Here is a 17,280-nt window from a genome sequence, read left to right on the forward strand (position 1 = left end):
ATGATGCATTGCCTGATATGCACTGTGACCTATTTTGTTTGGACTCATGTGTCAGATGTATACAGGTGACTGATTATTTTCTGTATCTTCACCTTGCCCACAGCATCATCGGAGGAAACCGAGGGAGACACCTGCACGGACCTGGAGGAGGGATCCAGCACCGGTGCCACCAGTGCTGGCGAGTCTGCGGGAGCAAGTGGCACGGAGGGCAAGGGGAGTCAGTCGGAGGACCTGCCTGGGGATGTATGACGTTACAACGCATGCTGTTACAACGCATGCTGTTACAACGAAAGTTTTACAACGTGAGTGCATTTACAACGCATGCCATTACAACGCAAGTCTTTACATCGACTTGCACTAGATGGCGTGCTAACATTAGAAAAGTGTAATTTACTATTCCAACTCCAGTCCACTTAACAGTAGGGAAGGTGTTGGGATAGTAAACTACACTATTTGTAATGTTAGCACGCCATCTAGTGCAAGTCGATGTAAAGACTTGCGCTGTAATGGCATGCGTTGTAAATCCACTCGCGTTGTAACAGTTTCGTTGTAATGGTAGTGCGTTGTAAAAGTTGCGTTGTAAAGGTTGTTCCCCCCTGTCTGGTGGCGAGACCAACTACGATGCTGACAGGTCCGAGGCTGACCTTATCGAGGGGGCGGAGGCTGCTACAACACCTGGCAGCAGCACAACATCTGTCCCCGCCTCCTCCATTCCCATCACCGCCCTCCCAGTTGCTCCGGTCCCTTCTGTCCGTGCAGGGCACAACCATGTCTCCTTCGGGACAGGCACCGCACCCCCTGCCGCTGTCACCCCTGCTGCCCTCACTGCAGAGTCTGTGGACATTCAGCGGCAGTTGCAGGTTGGGCAGACATCGATGCTGAATGTCCTCCATGGCCACACCAGACTGCTGACACAGATGGTGTCGTTCATGGAGGGTATGTCAGCAACGATGTCTGACCAACGGATATTGCTGCGGTCCATGGACTCTTCACTGATGGCAGCAGTCAGTCTCCTGCAGTGCTTCGTCCCCCCCCACCCCAGCCCCATCCACACTTCCCACTCCCATAACTGTCCCATGCACACCCAGACATTCCCAAGCACGCACCCCACCACACACAGGCAGCACACCACCAAGTAAGGGCAAGCACACACCTCCTGGCACGGACACTCAGGGGGATAAAGGCACACCCACTGGGTCTGGGGCACACAGACATACACGCAGCCACAGTCTGAGTCTGCATGCCTCACAACCCAGTCCCTCCAAAAGCACTCCACTTGGCTCCCCTGCCACACAGTCAGACAAGGAAAGCTACATGTCTGTGCTGGCCCTCATCCCCACTGCGTCACCACCCGCAAGCGGGCGAGGGACTCCACGGGCAGGGGAGTTGAGTCCCCCCCATGTCCACCCCCTCCCCCAGAAGCACTGCACCCCATCCCTCGGACCCCCCCTCCTTTGTGCCTGTGGCTTCTTCTGGTGCAGGGGATGCTCTGGACGACCTGGCAGAAGTGTGCAGCGCCGAGCTCACCTCCCTCTTTGGCGTCCCCACCCCCTGTGATGGAGGCGTCCAGCCCTGCACCCACCACACCTACCCTTACACCTCCTGTCCCTGCGGTGCCTGGTCCTTCCCCACATGATGCCCCCCCGGGTCGACGAACCTGAGGGTTCCAGTGTGCAGGCAAGCTAGGGGAGACGCGTGGCCATGTGTCCCCCCAAGGACTTCTATTCTGGACTGGCCATTGGCCTTTGTATATAGTGTTCTTTCCAAAATGTTGTTTTATGCTGAATAAAGCATTTTATTTTTACTTTGAACACTATTGCATTTCAGGTATTGATGTTGGTGCTGATGCTCCAGGAGTTGGGGTTGTGGTAATGTGTTATGTTTCTGGGAAATGTTCTAGTCTGATGGTCATGAGGTGGACCATGGTATCTGCGTGCCATCACAAGGTCTCTGCAAAGAATCTTTGGTCGTCTGTGTTATTTGTGTTTTGAGACATTGTACCAAGGAGTGTTCCTTCCTCTGTGGCACCTGACATCTTCACTGCAGAGAGTTGCACAATTGTTGTGCTGACCTGTGTCTACATTTCCTTTGTTGGTGATGGATCCCTTCAACTATGGCCATGCCTGCTCAGCAATGTCTCCGGCTGCATCATCTGTGCCATCCTTGCTAGTCACTGTACTTGTGTATTGAGTATGTTGAAATGCCTTCATGGCGAAATTCTCCCTTTTCAGCACTATGCATGTATGTAATCCCAGCCTAGCACACATATGGTACTTGTTCGGCAGGGTATTTGGGCACATGACTCACAATTGTGGGCATTGTATCTGTGGGAACTCCACCCTATTCCTTCCATGAGAGACAACATCTTGGTGGCTGTCCCAGCACCTGTACATTCCTATCAGTCCTGGGATGTGCGTGACAGTGTGTGTTCCCTTTGGCTCTCTTAGTTTAATAGGCATTGAAATGACTATACAGTCTTGTGGCATGATCTCAGTGTGTGTATTGTGCTGCATCCGCCAGGGGGGGGTATGCATGTGTCATTTGTCCTCACACCCACATGTGGTGTGTCATGCAGTGGGGGAAAGACATCCATCCTCATGGGAGTGGGACACTGCTGTCAGTGATGTGTTGTTATGGCACTATCAACATAGTCGAAAATTAGGGATGCGTACATACACCCATGGAGTTGTGGTCATCTGATAATGATGTACACGCCCCCATGTCTCTGTCCACTGCTGGTATTCCTCATGACCCAACCCCATGTCTCTGTCCACTGCTGGGAGTGATAGGCACCCACCCCCATGTCTCTGTCCACTGCTGGGAGTGATAGGCACCCACCCCCATGTCTCTGTCCACTGCTGGGAGTGATAGGCACCCACCACCATGTCTCTGTCCACTGCTAGGAGTGATAGGCACCCACCCCTCACATGTCTCTGTCCACTGCTGGTATTCCTCTGCACCCACCCCTCACATGTCTCTTTCCACTGCTGGTATTCCTCTGCACCCACCCCTCACATGTCTCTGTCCACTGCTGGTATTCCTCTGCACCCGACCCCATGTCTCTGTCCACTGCTGGGAGTGATAGGCACCCATCCCCATGTCTCTGTCCACTGCTGGGAGTGATAGGCACCCACCCCCATGTCTCTGTCCACTGCTGGGAGTGATAGGCACCCACCCCTCAAATGTCTCTGTCCACTGCTGGTATTCCTATGCACCCAACCCCATGTCTCTGTCCACTGCTGGGAGTGATAGGCACCCACCCCCATGTCTCTGTCCACTGCTGGGAGTGATAGGCACCCACCCCCATGTCTCTGTCCACTGCTGGGAGTGATAGGCACCCACCCCTCACATGTCTCTGTCCACTGCTGGTATTCCTCTGCACCCACCCCTCACATGTCTGTCCACTGCTGGGAATCCTAGGCAGCCACCCACCCACCCACCCGCACCCTTGGCACAGTACACTGCTGTCCTGGGCATACACACACCCCAATATACTGGTAATATGCTGCACCAGGCCGTAAGCCAACATTCGTGGCGTGTGTACGCCTTGTATCCAAATTGTACTGGTGCAGTAGGGGTACGCGTGGTATGGACCGTACCCACGCCCTCAGAGTGTGGGTACGGTCCGTAGCACTATATTAGTGGTGATGTAGGGGTACGTGTGGTACAGACCGTAAACACGCCCTCAGAGCGTGGGTACGGTCCGTAGCACTATATTAGTGGTGACGTAGGGGTACGCGTGGTACGGACCGTACACACGCCCTCAGAGCGTGGGTACGGTCCCTAGCACTATATTAGTGGTGACGTAGGTGTACGCGTGGTACGGACCGTACACACGCCCTCAGAGCGTGGGTACGGTCCATACCACCATTGTAGTGGTGACGTAGGGGTACGCGTGGTACGGACCGTACACACGCCCTCAGAGCGTGGGTACGGTCCGTACCACCATTGTAGTGGTGACATAGGGGTACGCGTGGTACGACCGTACCCATGCCCTCAGAGCGTGGGTACGGTGCGTACCACCATTGTAGAGGTGACGTAGGGGTACGCGTGGTACGGACCGTACCCACGCCCTCAGAGCGTGGGTACGGTCCGTACCACGCGTACCCCCACGGCACCACTAATATAGTGCTACGGACCATACCCATGCTATGTATGTGTGAGTACGGTGCGTATCACTATTGTAGTGTTGCCATAGGGGTACGCGTACACGTCCACTTCCGTTGTTGCGGTGCAGGGATTGGTGGACACGCCCCCTGAAGTGACCAGACCCTGGAGGTAATGTATGTCCTCAATATTGTAGGTTTTAATTTGGTTAGGGGGTATGTTTCCTGCCCCTCACCCCCCCTTGACCCCTGGGTGTTGTTCTCACCTTCTGCGGCGTGTGCGTCGGGTTCGGTGCACCAGGTCGTAGGCTAAGAGGGCCGGGATGACACGTAGGATGGGGTCCATGTCTGTCCGTCCCGTACCGGAGTTCCTTTTTCGCGTCGGACTCAGGTTTCCGGCTTTTTTTAGCTGTCGTAAAAAAATAGCTGTGCGAAATGACGTAGGGACGAATCGTACTTGCTGGTCCGTAAAACGCTGCCTGACTCCGTGCGGACGTCGCGTACGATTCGTACGGAAATGGTATTTCTGTACGAATCGTACTTGCTGGTTTGTAAGGTGGATTTCCCGGGTACGAGTCGTACGGAGAATACGCTCCGTACGACCATTCGTACCCGGGTTTTACAGGATTGGAATCGGCACCTAAATTGTTTAATACACTTAAATTGAACTATTTTCATACAATAACTTTCTAAGTATGCTTAGGCATTTGAACTCTGTTTTCATTATTGGCCCTTACGTCCCCACACTAACCAGGGATGGATGATGTATGTCCTATGCAAATACGCGATGTACTTGCTAAATTAGCCTAAACCCGACATCCATTTTAAACCATATCTATTCTTTGTACACACGTCTCTCTGCCTGCCTGTTATCCACGAAGCCCTTTCACACAAATTAGCTCATCCTCAGCCTCTTTTCACGAGCTGGCGATCAAGATAAAAAAACACGGCATTGTTTAAGAACTGGTTGGCACAGTGTGGTAATCGTATCCTACCTTTATTTTCATTCTACAATTTACAGTCATTCATGTCTAATAGGTATTGTTTATGTCACATGCAACTGTAACATGTAATGTGGAATTGACTGATGCAGGAGCGTAGGCTTGAATACAGCAGAAGCGGTTGGAGTTTGCCTCAGCTGGATGCCTTAGCTCTTGCACCAGTGGTTCCATTTATGGCACTTACATAAAGACAGTTTTTATATAACTTGCAGACTCCATCGCTTTATCCCACACAGCCACTTTCTTAAACACACCTGATTTCACCATTTGTCTTCTGTGGCATTGCAACATTCTGCCTTATAATCTTCACAATTATTTCTTTATTCCTGCTTGCTAAAACACTCCATTCGAGCCTTCAGACCGGTAGGGGTGAGTAGTTTGCTTCCCACTCCCGCTTTAGTCTTAACCCATACTAACACCACTTGCCCAGCTATGCTACAGCGGCCAGTATGCTACAGCACCCAAACTGTCCAATTTGGTGAACGTGAAAATTGTGACCTTGGAAAGATAGGTGGCTGAGCTAGCCATGCCAGTCTCTCTTTAGCTGCGTTTAACTCACTGAGCCATCACACTGGCTTAACTCATTGCATTTGTCTCAATGTCTTGCTTGTATAAATAACCCACAGTCGTGTAACGGAGATGCCATGCTCATGGTTTTTTTTACAAGCAAGGAAAATAAAGTTAATTTACCCCGGTTGTGTAGTTAAAGACAGGTGCAGTTGGGTTGCAGTGGGCTGTTCACAACTCTGGACCGGAGTACCAGTGAGATTCAGCCTGAAGTACCAACAATAGCTGTGTCTCTGAAAGCTTCGGTTAGTAACTTAATTCAACTGTCACTTTTCTAATGCAACTTTGTTCGTAAACGTAATCGGAACATCTCTCCAGGTTAAAAATGACCTCCTGTATTGTCGTAGAATTTGACCTTGGCCCTACCGTCACAAGGTCTGATTAAGCAAGGAGCATCAGCGTGCAGGAGATAGGCACACAGTACGTTTAAAATGCACAGACTGTTTAGTTGGAAAACCCTTCATCCCAGTGGCGGACTCACACTGCAAATCTATTTGAGGTGCAAAGTTTAGGGGGCCACCCTTTCTCTTTTCTGCGGGTTTGTCCCTCCTTTTGCATGCCTCAGTGGTGCCCCGCACTTAGGGCGTTTACCAAATGTCCCGCTTTCGTGTCTGAAGCAGAGACACGCAGCCACATTAAATGTGCTGCGAAGAAGCACTGAGATTGCTGCAAGACAGAGGCGAACCTGGAAAGCCTTGAGTCACGATGTGGTGTCCGTGAGGGGCCCTTATGTTTTTAGGTTCAGTCTGGGCAACGAATGCGCTGCTCTGTGAGGCATGCTGTATTCGAGAATGTACTTGAAGCCCCGCCCACTCTCCGCCCACAGTTCTCAGTGGCTTGTGTCATTGGCCTTTGTAAATGCTGGCTTCTGATTCATTAATAGGCTTGTTACTCCAACCTTAGTACCGTCTTGTCTCTTTTTCTAACCTCCCATGAGGACTGGCCCTTTTACTTCAGTTGTTACAGGGTACATCTTATTTGCTCTGTAAGCACTATTTTCTTTAATGAGTTTCTCCTATGGCAGGCATGACATGCTTTCTTGCATCATTCAGTGCGCCATGCGCCTTTCACTTTCAAAGCAGCCGAGGACAATGGTAGGCGCTTCTTTCAAATGAAATAGGTCTCGCATTTACAAGAGTTTCAGTTATTGGCTTTGTAAATGACAATGCCTTTTATTTATGTGTTAATTATCTAAACAGATAAATAAAAGGCATTGCCATTTATAATGCCAACAGCTTAAACTCACGCAAATGCGAGACCTAGTGCAAGCACCGGCCCCTGCACTCATTTACTACCTGGTCAGAGCTGATGGTAAATGAATGTGCAAAACCACATGGAATGGTGAAATCTATGTGACTTTACAGCCAGCAAACTGAGCCCCACACTGTATTTACCAATTTAATGAGGTTCTACTTGTAAGTGCAGTTCTTGGAAGATTTTACATCATGGTTCTGGTAAAGTGAAATCACCCCAGTACTGTGCAACTTGTAATTAAAGCCTTAGAATACTTTTTGAACAATTCTATCATCTGATAGACTTTTAGGGCCATATTCTCAAGGAAGTAGCGGAGAGAGGCGTTAGCTTTCTTGGCTTAATGCGTCTGTCCGCCACATTGGAAACGCGAGGCTGCACCTTATTCTCAAGGATATGGTGCAGCCTCGCATTTTCCCCTGCGATGGTGTCTGCAAGCAGGGAGGTTTGTTTATGTACAGGAAGGTGTCCCTTCCGGCACATAAACAAACCTTAAATGCCAGTTTGTAACTTACATGTGTGCTGCTTCATGCAGCACACATGTAAGTTACAAAAACAGCATTTAAAAAAAAAGGTTTGTTCATGTACAGGAAGGGACACCTTCCTGTACATAAACAAACTATGGCATATTGCTTTTTCCATGTGTTCTGCACAAGGCAGCACACATGGAAAAAGCAAAAACGAGGAGAAATAAAGCATTTCTCCTATTTTCGCCACCTTAAGACCTGATTTTTCGTGGTCTTAAGTTTGGCGCTACCTCCTATTTACGCTGCCCTTGAGGATAGAAGGTAGCATCAAACTCAATGGGTGTTGGGGTGGAACGCCCATCGCAACACCCACTGCACGCCCCTTTCACGCTAAAAACAGCTTGAAAGGAGCCCTATTCAAAAGGAAGCGTTAAGCCGTGTTAAGCCACTTAACGTGGCTGAATGCTGCCTTGTGAATAGGGCTAAGCACCTATCACCACAACAATGTCACTGAAAGTGAAGTTGTGGTGGCGATAGGGACTTGAGAATATGCCCCTTAGTGGGCAGTTAATTTAATTACTTTTCGTTAGACCACTTAAACTATTTTTCTTGCATTTTCTATTTCCTCTCTCATCTATCTAGGTAGATAGTGACATATAGTCTCGCAGCAGAGAATCCTAGACTGAAAATGTAACTTACAGAAAAAATCTACATTAGCACAGGAGGTGCGAAAAATGGCATACTTTATACTAATAAAGTTAGTGTGAATATGGTTTGTGGTCTGCGTGACATTTTTACACAAAGGCAGCCTCATGTAAAAAGTCACAAGAGGTACTGGCAACAGAATGGTTAGAGCAGAAAATGTATCTCAGCGAACTATTTTCTACCCCCACCGTCTAACTTTGGTGTAAATTACGCATAGTTGTGTCATCCAAATTTCCCTGAAATTACGCAAATTTTATGTAACCAAAAATTTGGGCATTTGCAAATTTTATATTTGGAAATAAATCTTCACCATAGCATTACTTAGCACTGCTTTTCAGAGAGATATGCACTAGCACCTTTCTCTAAATCAGTCCTCAGTATTTTTGATTGGACCCAATCAAGGTGATTGTCATGGGCTATAATACCTGCGAGCGATCCATCCACTGCAACGTGCAGCAGAAAATTAATATGCCTTCTGACCAGCTACCCACTAGTGTCTGCAGGCCAGGACCACCAGCTTTCATCTAGAACCCGCAACAGTAAGGAGTAAGCATATCGCAGCCTGGGACATTAGTGGGCTGATCCAGTAATCAATTTGGCAAAACTCGATTAGAGTCAGAGACGGATTATTTTAACGCGAGGCAAGACATCAGGAATTGGATGATGTACACATGATTCCACATGATTCTTCTTGCAGTACAACTGACTCACTTGCCGGTGGCGTGCTAAAAAAGCTGTTGGCTCTAATGTGAGCAATGCAAATGGGTCCAAACATCCAAGTAAACAAGCATTTGCAATGCAATAGGTCTCGCATTCACGCGAGTTTAAGCTAGTGGCATTGTAAATGACACTGCCTTTTATTTAAGTTTTAAAAAAGAAAACAAAAATAAAAGGCATTGTTATTTGTAATGTGAATAGCTCAAACTTGCGTAAATGCGAGACCTATTGCATTGCAAATGCTTGTTCTGCAAATGTAGAGGGGAGTAGAATTACGTGGTGTCAAGTAGAGTGGAAATATGCAGAGTGAAATTATGATGTGTGGGGTGAAATTATGTGGCATGAAAGTATGTTGAGTGGCTTGGAACTGTGTGGTATGGAGCTGAATTGTTAGATGTGGAATTGATTGGCGTGGTGTGGCATAGACTGCAATTGTATGGAAATGAATTATGTTACCTGGAGTGAAATTATGTGTCATGGTGTGGAATTAAGGGATGTGGTGTGGAATTAGTTGGCATGGCGTGGAGTAGGATTATATGGTGTGGTGTGGAATTGTGTGGAGTGGAATTGTGTGGCATGGAATTGTGTGGCATGGAATTGTGTTGAGAGGAATGGAAGTATGTGTCATGGAATGGAGTGGAAATATGTGGCATGGAAAGAAATTATTTGGTGGACTTGAATTATGTGCCGCTAAGTGGAATTATGTTATTGAGGGGATTCATTAATAGTGGAGTGTAATTATGTGGCATGGAATTACGTTCCATGGAGTGTAATTATGTGGTATGGCATGGAATTAATTGGTGTGGATTTGTGTGGTGTGGCCTAGAATTGTGGTGTGTTGAGGGAAATTGTGAGACATGGAATTGTGTGGCGTGGTATGCAATTGTGTGACATGGAGTGCAATTCTGCGGAGAGGACGTATGGGGTGGAGTGGAATTATGTGATGTGGTGTGGAATTATGGGGTGTGGTATGGAATTATGTGGCATGCAATTGTGTGCCATGGAATGGAATTATGTGGTGTGGATTTATGAGAAGTGGAGAGCACTTTATGTGGCATGGAATTATGTGGAGTGGAATTATTTTGCATTCACTGAGATAGACATGTTACTGTGTGGCGTGAACTACAATTATGTGACGTGGTGTGCAATTGTGTGGAGAGGAATTCAGTGCCGTGAAGTGGAATTATGTGACATGGTGTGAAATCAAGTGGTGTGGCATAGAATTAGGTGGCAAACAGTGGAATTATGCTCCGTGGAGTAGAATTATGAGATGTGACATGGAATGGTCTGGCATGGAATTGTGTGGTGTGGAATTGTGTGGTGTGAAATTATGTTGGTTTGGGGAGATTAAATTTAGGTGGTACAGTGTGGTACAATGTGGAATTATGTGGTATGGATTGGAATTATGTCTCATGGAGTGGAATTATGTAGCATGATGTGGAGTCATGTGATGTTGCATGGAGTGAAATTATGTGGGATGGAGTTGAATTGTGTGGCATGGAATTGTGGGGTGTTGACTAGTGGAATTATGTGGTGTAGAGTAGAATTAGGTGGCGTGAAATTATGTGTAGAAGAATTGTGTTGCATGGAATTGTTTGGCATGGTATTGTGCGGCATTGAGAGGATTGGAATTATGCGACATGGAGTGGAATTATGTGGCTTGGATTGGAAATATGAGGGTGGAGTGCACTTAGGTGGCATGGAGTTGAATTGTGTGGTGCAGAATTGTGTTGCATGGAGTGTAATTGTGTTGACTGGAGTGGAATTGTGCAACGTGGAATTGTGTGGCGTGAAATGCAATTGTGTGATGTGGAGTGAAATTGGGTGACATGGAGTGTCACTGAGTGGAGTGGAAATCATATAGCATGGAGTGGAATTATGTGACATGGTAATGAATTGTGTGGTGTTGAGTGGAATTACGTGCCGTGGAATTATGTGGCATGGAGCCGAATTATGTTGATTTGAATTGTGTGGCATGGCATTACATGCCATGGATTGGCTTTAAGTGGCGCAGAATTTTTTGGCATGGAATTGTGTGGTGTGTAATTGTATGGTGTGCAATTGTGTGCCATGGAGTGAAATTTTGAGACATGGAATTGTGAGGAGTGCCACTGTGTGACATGGAGTGCAATTGTGTGGAGTGGGATTAAGTGATGTGGAGTGGAATTATGTGACGTGGTGTGGAATTATGTGGTGTGGAGTGAAAGTGTGTGGCATATAGTAGAATTATGTGGCATGGATTTATGTGATGTGCAATTGTGTCGCATGGCAAGGAATTGAGTTGAGTGGAAATATGGTGAGCTGAATTATGTGGCACGAAAGGGAAGAGGCATTATGTGACACAGAGTGGAATTATGTTGTAGGGAGTGAAATTATGTGGCATAGTATGTGGCATGATGTGGAATTATATGTTGTGCACTGAAGTGGAATTATGTGGTATGGAGTAGAATTATGTGGCATGGAATTGTGTGAGTGGAAATTTGTGGCATGAGTGGAATTATGAGATGTGGAATTGTGTTGCATGGAACTGCGAGGCCTTGAGTGGTGTGGAATTATGTGGCATGGGGTGAAATGATGTGGTATGGAGTGGATTGAAAATAGGTGGAGTGGAATTATGTGACTTGGAGGGGTAATATATGGCATGAAATTATGTGGTGTGGAGTTGAATTACGTTGCGTGGAACTTGGCGCGTGGGATTCTGTGGCGTGGAGTCGAATTGTGAGACATGGAATCGTGCAGCATGGAGAGCAATTGTGTGGCATGAAGGGCAGATGTGTAACTTGGAGTGCAATTGTGTGATGTGGAATGCCATTGTGTGGAGTGGAGTCATGTAGGGAGGAGTGGAATTATGTTACACTTTGTTGAATTATGTGGTGTTCTGTCAAATTATGTGGCATGATGTGGAGTGGCATTATGTGATGTGGAGTAGAATTATGTGACATAGAATTGTGTAGCATGGCGTGGAATTGGGTTGCATTGAGTGGTGTAAAATTATGTGGCATATAATAAAGCATATTTATGTATAGAGGATTTGAGCTCACTGATGGATGTTATTCAGCTGCTCACTGCATACATCTATTGTAATCAATTGCTCTTAAATGCACATCGGAGGTCAGCGAAATTAATTTAAACCGCCTTCCTTTTCTTAAGTCATGGAAACAGCTGTATTTGTGTTCATATTTTTCAAAAATGTCTGTAATTCATTTCAAACAAACGACGTTTTCAGCAAAACTCACACACGCTGGCGACTGTTTTTTCAGGAACATATATTTCCCGAGAGATATTTACCCACGCGTGTAAAACCGTGAAAGTGAGGGTTTCAGAATATTGCTGGTACGGATTACTCGAAACATGCATTTCAAACTCAAACTACAGCAGCAATTTGTCAGAATTACTCTCTTCCCCGTTCCTCCAGACAAGATGCGTCATCGTGCATCTTACGTCTCAATGTGCATGGGGCAGTTCTCTGGTTCACACGCCACCAGTTTATCAACTGAAGCAGCAACCAGTGCCTGTGCGCTTATCCCCAACGCCATTTCAGGAACAAGGCACTTGCGGGATCCGTAGATGTGCTTAATGAAAGAAACGCTAACAAGCAAACATTGGCATAGGTACTGAAGATAGCTCCAACCCCCCCACCTACTTTAAAATAGCCCCCCCTTAAAGTGTGTATGTAATAGCGCCCCTGACAGCAGATGCAGTGTTTTAAACTTTGATTGGAGAGCTCTGGGGCCAGCATGCATTGGCACGGTGTGATGGTCACTCGTAAAGAAGAACCCACGCGTGCCGGCAGGAACGCCAGTGTAATTAGTGTTGTCAGAGGGAGACCACATGGAAAGTATGCGGCCAGGAAAGTGTGAGAATGAGCCGGTTAAAGCAGGGCGAGAGGCAGAGAGGAGTAGGTGTTTTTAGCGAGATGGAGAGGGAGGGAACACGGAGAGCTGTGAATGCAAAGAAAGATGTAGCGGTGAGAAAAGGAAGGGTGTAAAAGAGGAAGGTATTTCACGGGTTGCTGATAGCAGGGAGAACGGATAAAGGCAGAGGAGGAGTGAAAGAGGTGAAGCTGGCGAAAGATGAGGAGGGAGCGGGGTGTATGCTCAGAGCTTTAAGGAGGATGTCTCTGTCTCCCTTCACGCCCAGGGAGGAGGGAGATGCGAGCAGAGCATCAAAGGGCTGGGTGAGAAGGGAGGGGGGAATGAAAGGGTCAAAGCGGCGAAAGTGAAAGTAATCGACCAGAGCATCAAAGGACTGGGTGAGAAGGGAGGGGGGAATGCAATTAGCAGAGGAGCAGCTGTCTGTGCACGTGCATGTGATCTCGTGCACTCAAGGTTTAGGCCAGCCAAAAGTGTGGGTAGCACTTTGAAAATCCCACATATAAAATGTCTCTTCGAGCCTTTGGCTCGCGAGACCTAAAAAACGGCTAGTAGAATTGAGTTGTGCGGAGGATTCTCCACACCTCTGAACACCGGTGCCACTACACTTGCTGCAAGGATGACATGTACGCCACTATGGTTTGCCCTGGATGCAGCAATATTTTTAAACAAGAATGTATACGGGCTTGGAATTTGTAAACACAACACAACATACATCAAAGGAGCCAAATACTACATAAACTAAAATGAATTTAATTTGACATTCAGTATGTGATATTTTTTCTATTCGTCTGTGAAGTTCTACTATAAAAAACGGAACTATTCGAATATAAACAGCGAACTACTGAAATATTGCAAATTAGGCATTAATGTTCAGTACATTCTATTGGTAAAGTGAACTACAGTTAAAAATCGTGATTTTAATTGTCGCAGACTGTACTCACCTTTCCTGATACATCTAGGATACAGCATTTTTCCACGGATGCAGGTTGATATGAATGGTGGTGAATCTTCATGCTGAATGTAGTCATTTGATGGGCACATAAATTCAATTACTTGATCATGCTCAACATACAATTTCTCTTCGTAGGACCATCGAAACCTTATGTTGTTTTCGGCCATTTCTTCTGGACCTAGAGTGCATGGTTCTGTCAAAGACACCCAATGTGGATTGTTATTTATGGGTCTTATCAAATAAACATTCCATGCTATTCAATTGTTTCCTGTGACAGTGAAAATAGAAAGAGAAATCTAAGGTCCAGTATGTGCTCCCTAATGTTACACTGCATTCCATTTTGAAGCATATGGCTGGTCAGGGATAGCAGTTGCTTCTCCTAGCTTGCTCTTTGGTAATCCCAGTACATCCCATGCTACTGCTGGTCTCTTGGGTAATGAAGCCACTGGCAGGGACATGAAGAAAAACAGCGCTCCACCAGCCCAATTAACATTTGCAATTTTCACACTTTGGCCCTTATTATGAATCTGGCAGTCCACGGACTGCTAGACTCACGGTGGCGGTCTCCCGACCACCTTATTACGACTAGGGGGTTGGGCCGCCTTGGACCACCGCAACCGCCGTTCCCTGGCGGTTGTGCAGTAGTCGTGAGGCCGTAATATACTTAGCGGAGCTGCTACGGCCCCGCCAAGCATATTACGAGTTTCCTCACTGCCACACTTTTCATGGCGGTGCGACTGCCATAAAAAGTAAGGCATGAAGAAACGAAGGGGGCCCTACAGGGCCCCCTGGTGCCTCACGCCATGTGGATGCACATAGAGGGGCACAACATGTGCCCCCCTGTGAGCATGCACACCAGAACCTGCACGGCATGGACTGCAGCTGTCATTTCATAGGTATTGCACTGTGAATACCAAAGAACTACCTGCCAGACAGGAGAAACTTCTAATCTAACGGGCAGTTCAAACATGGGTTTGGCAGTGTGGGCAATCCTGCTCCCACACCGCCAAACTCACAATAAGCCTTTTGTCTTTTCACCAGCATCAAATATCAGAATTTGTGGAGGCTAAAGGCGGGGCAAAACGTCAATTCTGGAATGTTATGGGAGATCAAAGGGTGCTTAATGCCACAACAAGTACCACTAGCATTTTAGAGAATTGAAATCAAGGGCCTTTGGCAGAGAAGCTCCTTTTCTTCTTCCTGGTGTTCTGTCTCACTCACTGGCATGCTGCTGTGATGCTCTTTCTTGGGTCCTTTAGGCTGCTCCACAGGTCTTGCATGAGAGATTTTCCACACTGACGGTGTACTCATCCATTTATCATGTATATGTACTGCAATCACCTCAGAGGTTATGTCGATCTACACGCTGGGTATTTTGGACCATGGACTAGTCATCAGCTTTTTGGACCACCTTTTGAATGTAATACTGGCTACTCACAGGTTGCTTGTGGTAAACCCTTCTGTGTCCATTCATCTGCTTGAAAATCTTCACATTTCTAGACAACTACTACCACTTATACTACTACTATCAAGATGGAGTCTATTTCCTTGTCTATACTGCTTCATTTCCCCTTTCCTGTACTTGCTGGACAATACTCTTAATATTCTCTGCTGTGGCATGCTTCCTCCTACCCCTTTCTTCTCCTCTTTCTCAAACTCACCTAACATTCTTCCTAATTCTTATCTCAAGCACTTATTTTCAGTTGTGCTACAGAGACTTAGACTGCTGATCCCTTTTTAATGCCTCCTTCCTGTGCTAATCACATTCCTACATTTACCACAAACAGCTCACTTCCTTCTGGTTCCCTTTCTGTTCAGGAGATGCCTCTTCCCGCTGGAAGTGGTGCTGAGAAGCAATCTGGGCCCTTGTCCCAAAAGAACAAGCTCTTTCTTCAAAAGAAGAAATATAGGACCTAATTGAAGGCCTTACCCACTGCCCCCCACTTCTAGCTCTGATCTCTTTTTGATTTCTCTCCTCAATATCCCTCATCTCTGAAGGCACTGATTCTATCATCACCACGACTGTGTATTGAGTTACAAAGAATACATGAGCTGACAGGCTGATAACCTAACAGGTCCCTTGGGCTGGCTGTTACTAGAAATGTCTAGCAGGCAAATGCATTATCATAACGGTACATACCCTGCTGTATTACCAGAGCACGTTTCCTCTAAATTGGTCAAATAGCATAGATATTTAACCCTAGGCTTTTTTTTTACAGGCCAATGCCCCACGCAGGTTGCCAGAACAGATTCTGGGGGAATTGGAAGTTATCTCTCACTGTAAAGTGGTGCCTCACTCAGAGGTAGCTTTTAACATGTAAGTTAAACACAATAATTCCTCCAGAATATACCATGTCTCCGGCTTTTGTCCCCTCCCTCCCACCAGCTCCGAATAAGATCAAAGATTCTTGTTATAAGGCAGTTAGGGCCATATGTAGTAAAACATTTTTCCATATATAAAGAATGGGTTAAACCCTCTGATACATCTGTCCCTTATTCCCTTATGGAGCAGGTTTGAGTCTATGTCACTGAAGGATATGGATGTCTGATGCTGGGAAACTTTGAGCACACCCTTCATAAGATTGGTTACTGTGATTTAAGGGATAAGAAGTTTAGTGCAAAAAGAAATAAGGGTGGATTGAATTTTTTTTAATGTATTCTGTCATGGAACTTTGCAGGGTTTGCTTCACAGTTTCATGATCTAGGGTGGGTAACGTTTGATAGCAATTTTCACATTATAGTGCACCAAGACAAGTAGTTAATGCACGGCTATATCTAGAGTTACATTTTTATGTCACTTTATAGATTTTTGGTGTTTGTTTCTTCTATGATTAGGTGCCTGTCTAATGATCCGCCCAATTTGTGGCTTTGCTGTTGTTTTTAATGGATCTCAGGTTCTCTAATTAAACAGTAAAGCCACCGTTTTGGTAGGGACCCTCTTCTGTATTTGGTACAGTTACCTGACTTGTATTTAGTCCGTTATAGAGAAGGGTAAACCCAAAATCGCTGGGACCTGGGTGTAGAACAGTATAGAATGTAGTAGTCCCAGTTATAATACATCAAACGAGGTGTAAAAACAAATGAAAAATACAAAGAATCAAGAGAAATTAAATAAGTGTTTGAGTGTTATTTAATCACACTCTAAACATAATGCAATGTTTTAAAGAACAATTTTTACAAACATCATAAAATTGTTAAAATTTGTTAATTGTTATTCACCTTTCTTTGACTGGTTTTGAGAATATGTGGCATTGAATACTATGCCCAACAATTGGATTGCTTTACCAATTTGATGTATTTGTCACTTACTTCACTACCTCACTCAAGTCACTTCCCCCTCCCCTTGCACTTAGTTGGGCACATCAACTAGGCTTTTATGATGTTTGTAAAAATTGTTCTTTAAAACATTGCATTATGTGTAGAGTGTGATTAAATAACACTGAAACACTTATTTAATTTCTCTTGATTCTTTGTATTTTTCATTTGTTTTTACACCTCGTTCTATACTTGTATTTAGTCCAGCAGGAAAGGAATCATTTTCCCTAATCAATATGGGTGACTTCAATGCAAAGATAGGAAATGGATTGACACCATTGTTGGAACTTATGGACCAGGAATTTACAAAAGGGACATCTGATG

The 17,280-nt window shown here is 45.9% G+C and overlaps 1 protein-coding gene across 5 annotated transcripts in view; it reads right to left on the reverse strand.

Annotated features, from left to right (window-relative positions):
* LOC146833904 (complement factor H-like) overlaps positions 1-17,280 on the reverse strand; it is a 1,264,875-nt gene that overhangs the window by 409,981 nt on the left and 837,614 nt on the right. For all 5 annotated transcript variants that reach the window (XM_085601813.1, XM_085601812.1, XM_085601811.1 and 2 more), the window contains one exon: positions 13,631-13,834. In XM_085601813.1, the coding sequence (XP_085457939.1) occupies positions 13,631-13,834 (204 nt within the window). The remainder of the gene's footprint in view (positions 1-13,630; positions 13,835-17,280) is intronic.

This window comes from Triturus cristatus, chromosome 4_2 (genome assembly GCF_964204655.1).
Source record: "Triturus cristatus chromosome 4_2, aTriCri1.1, whole genome shotgun sequence".
NCBI lineage: Eukaryota > Metazoa > Chordata > Amphibia > Caudata > Salamandridae > Triturus > Triturus cristatus.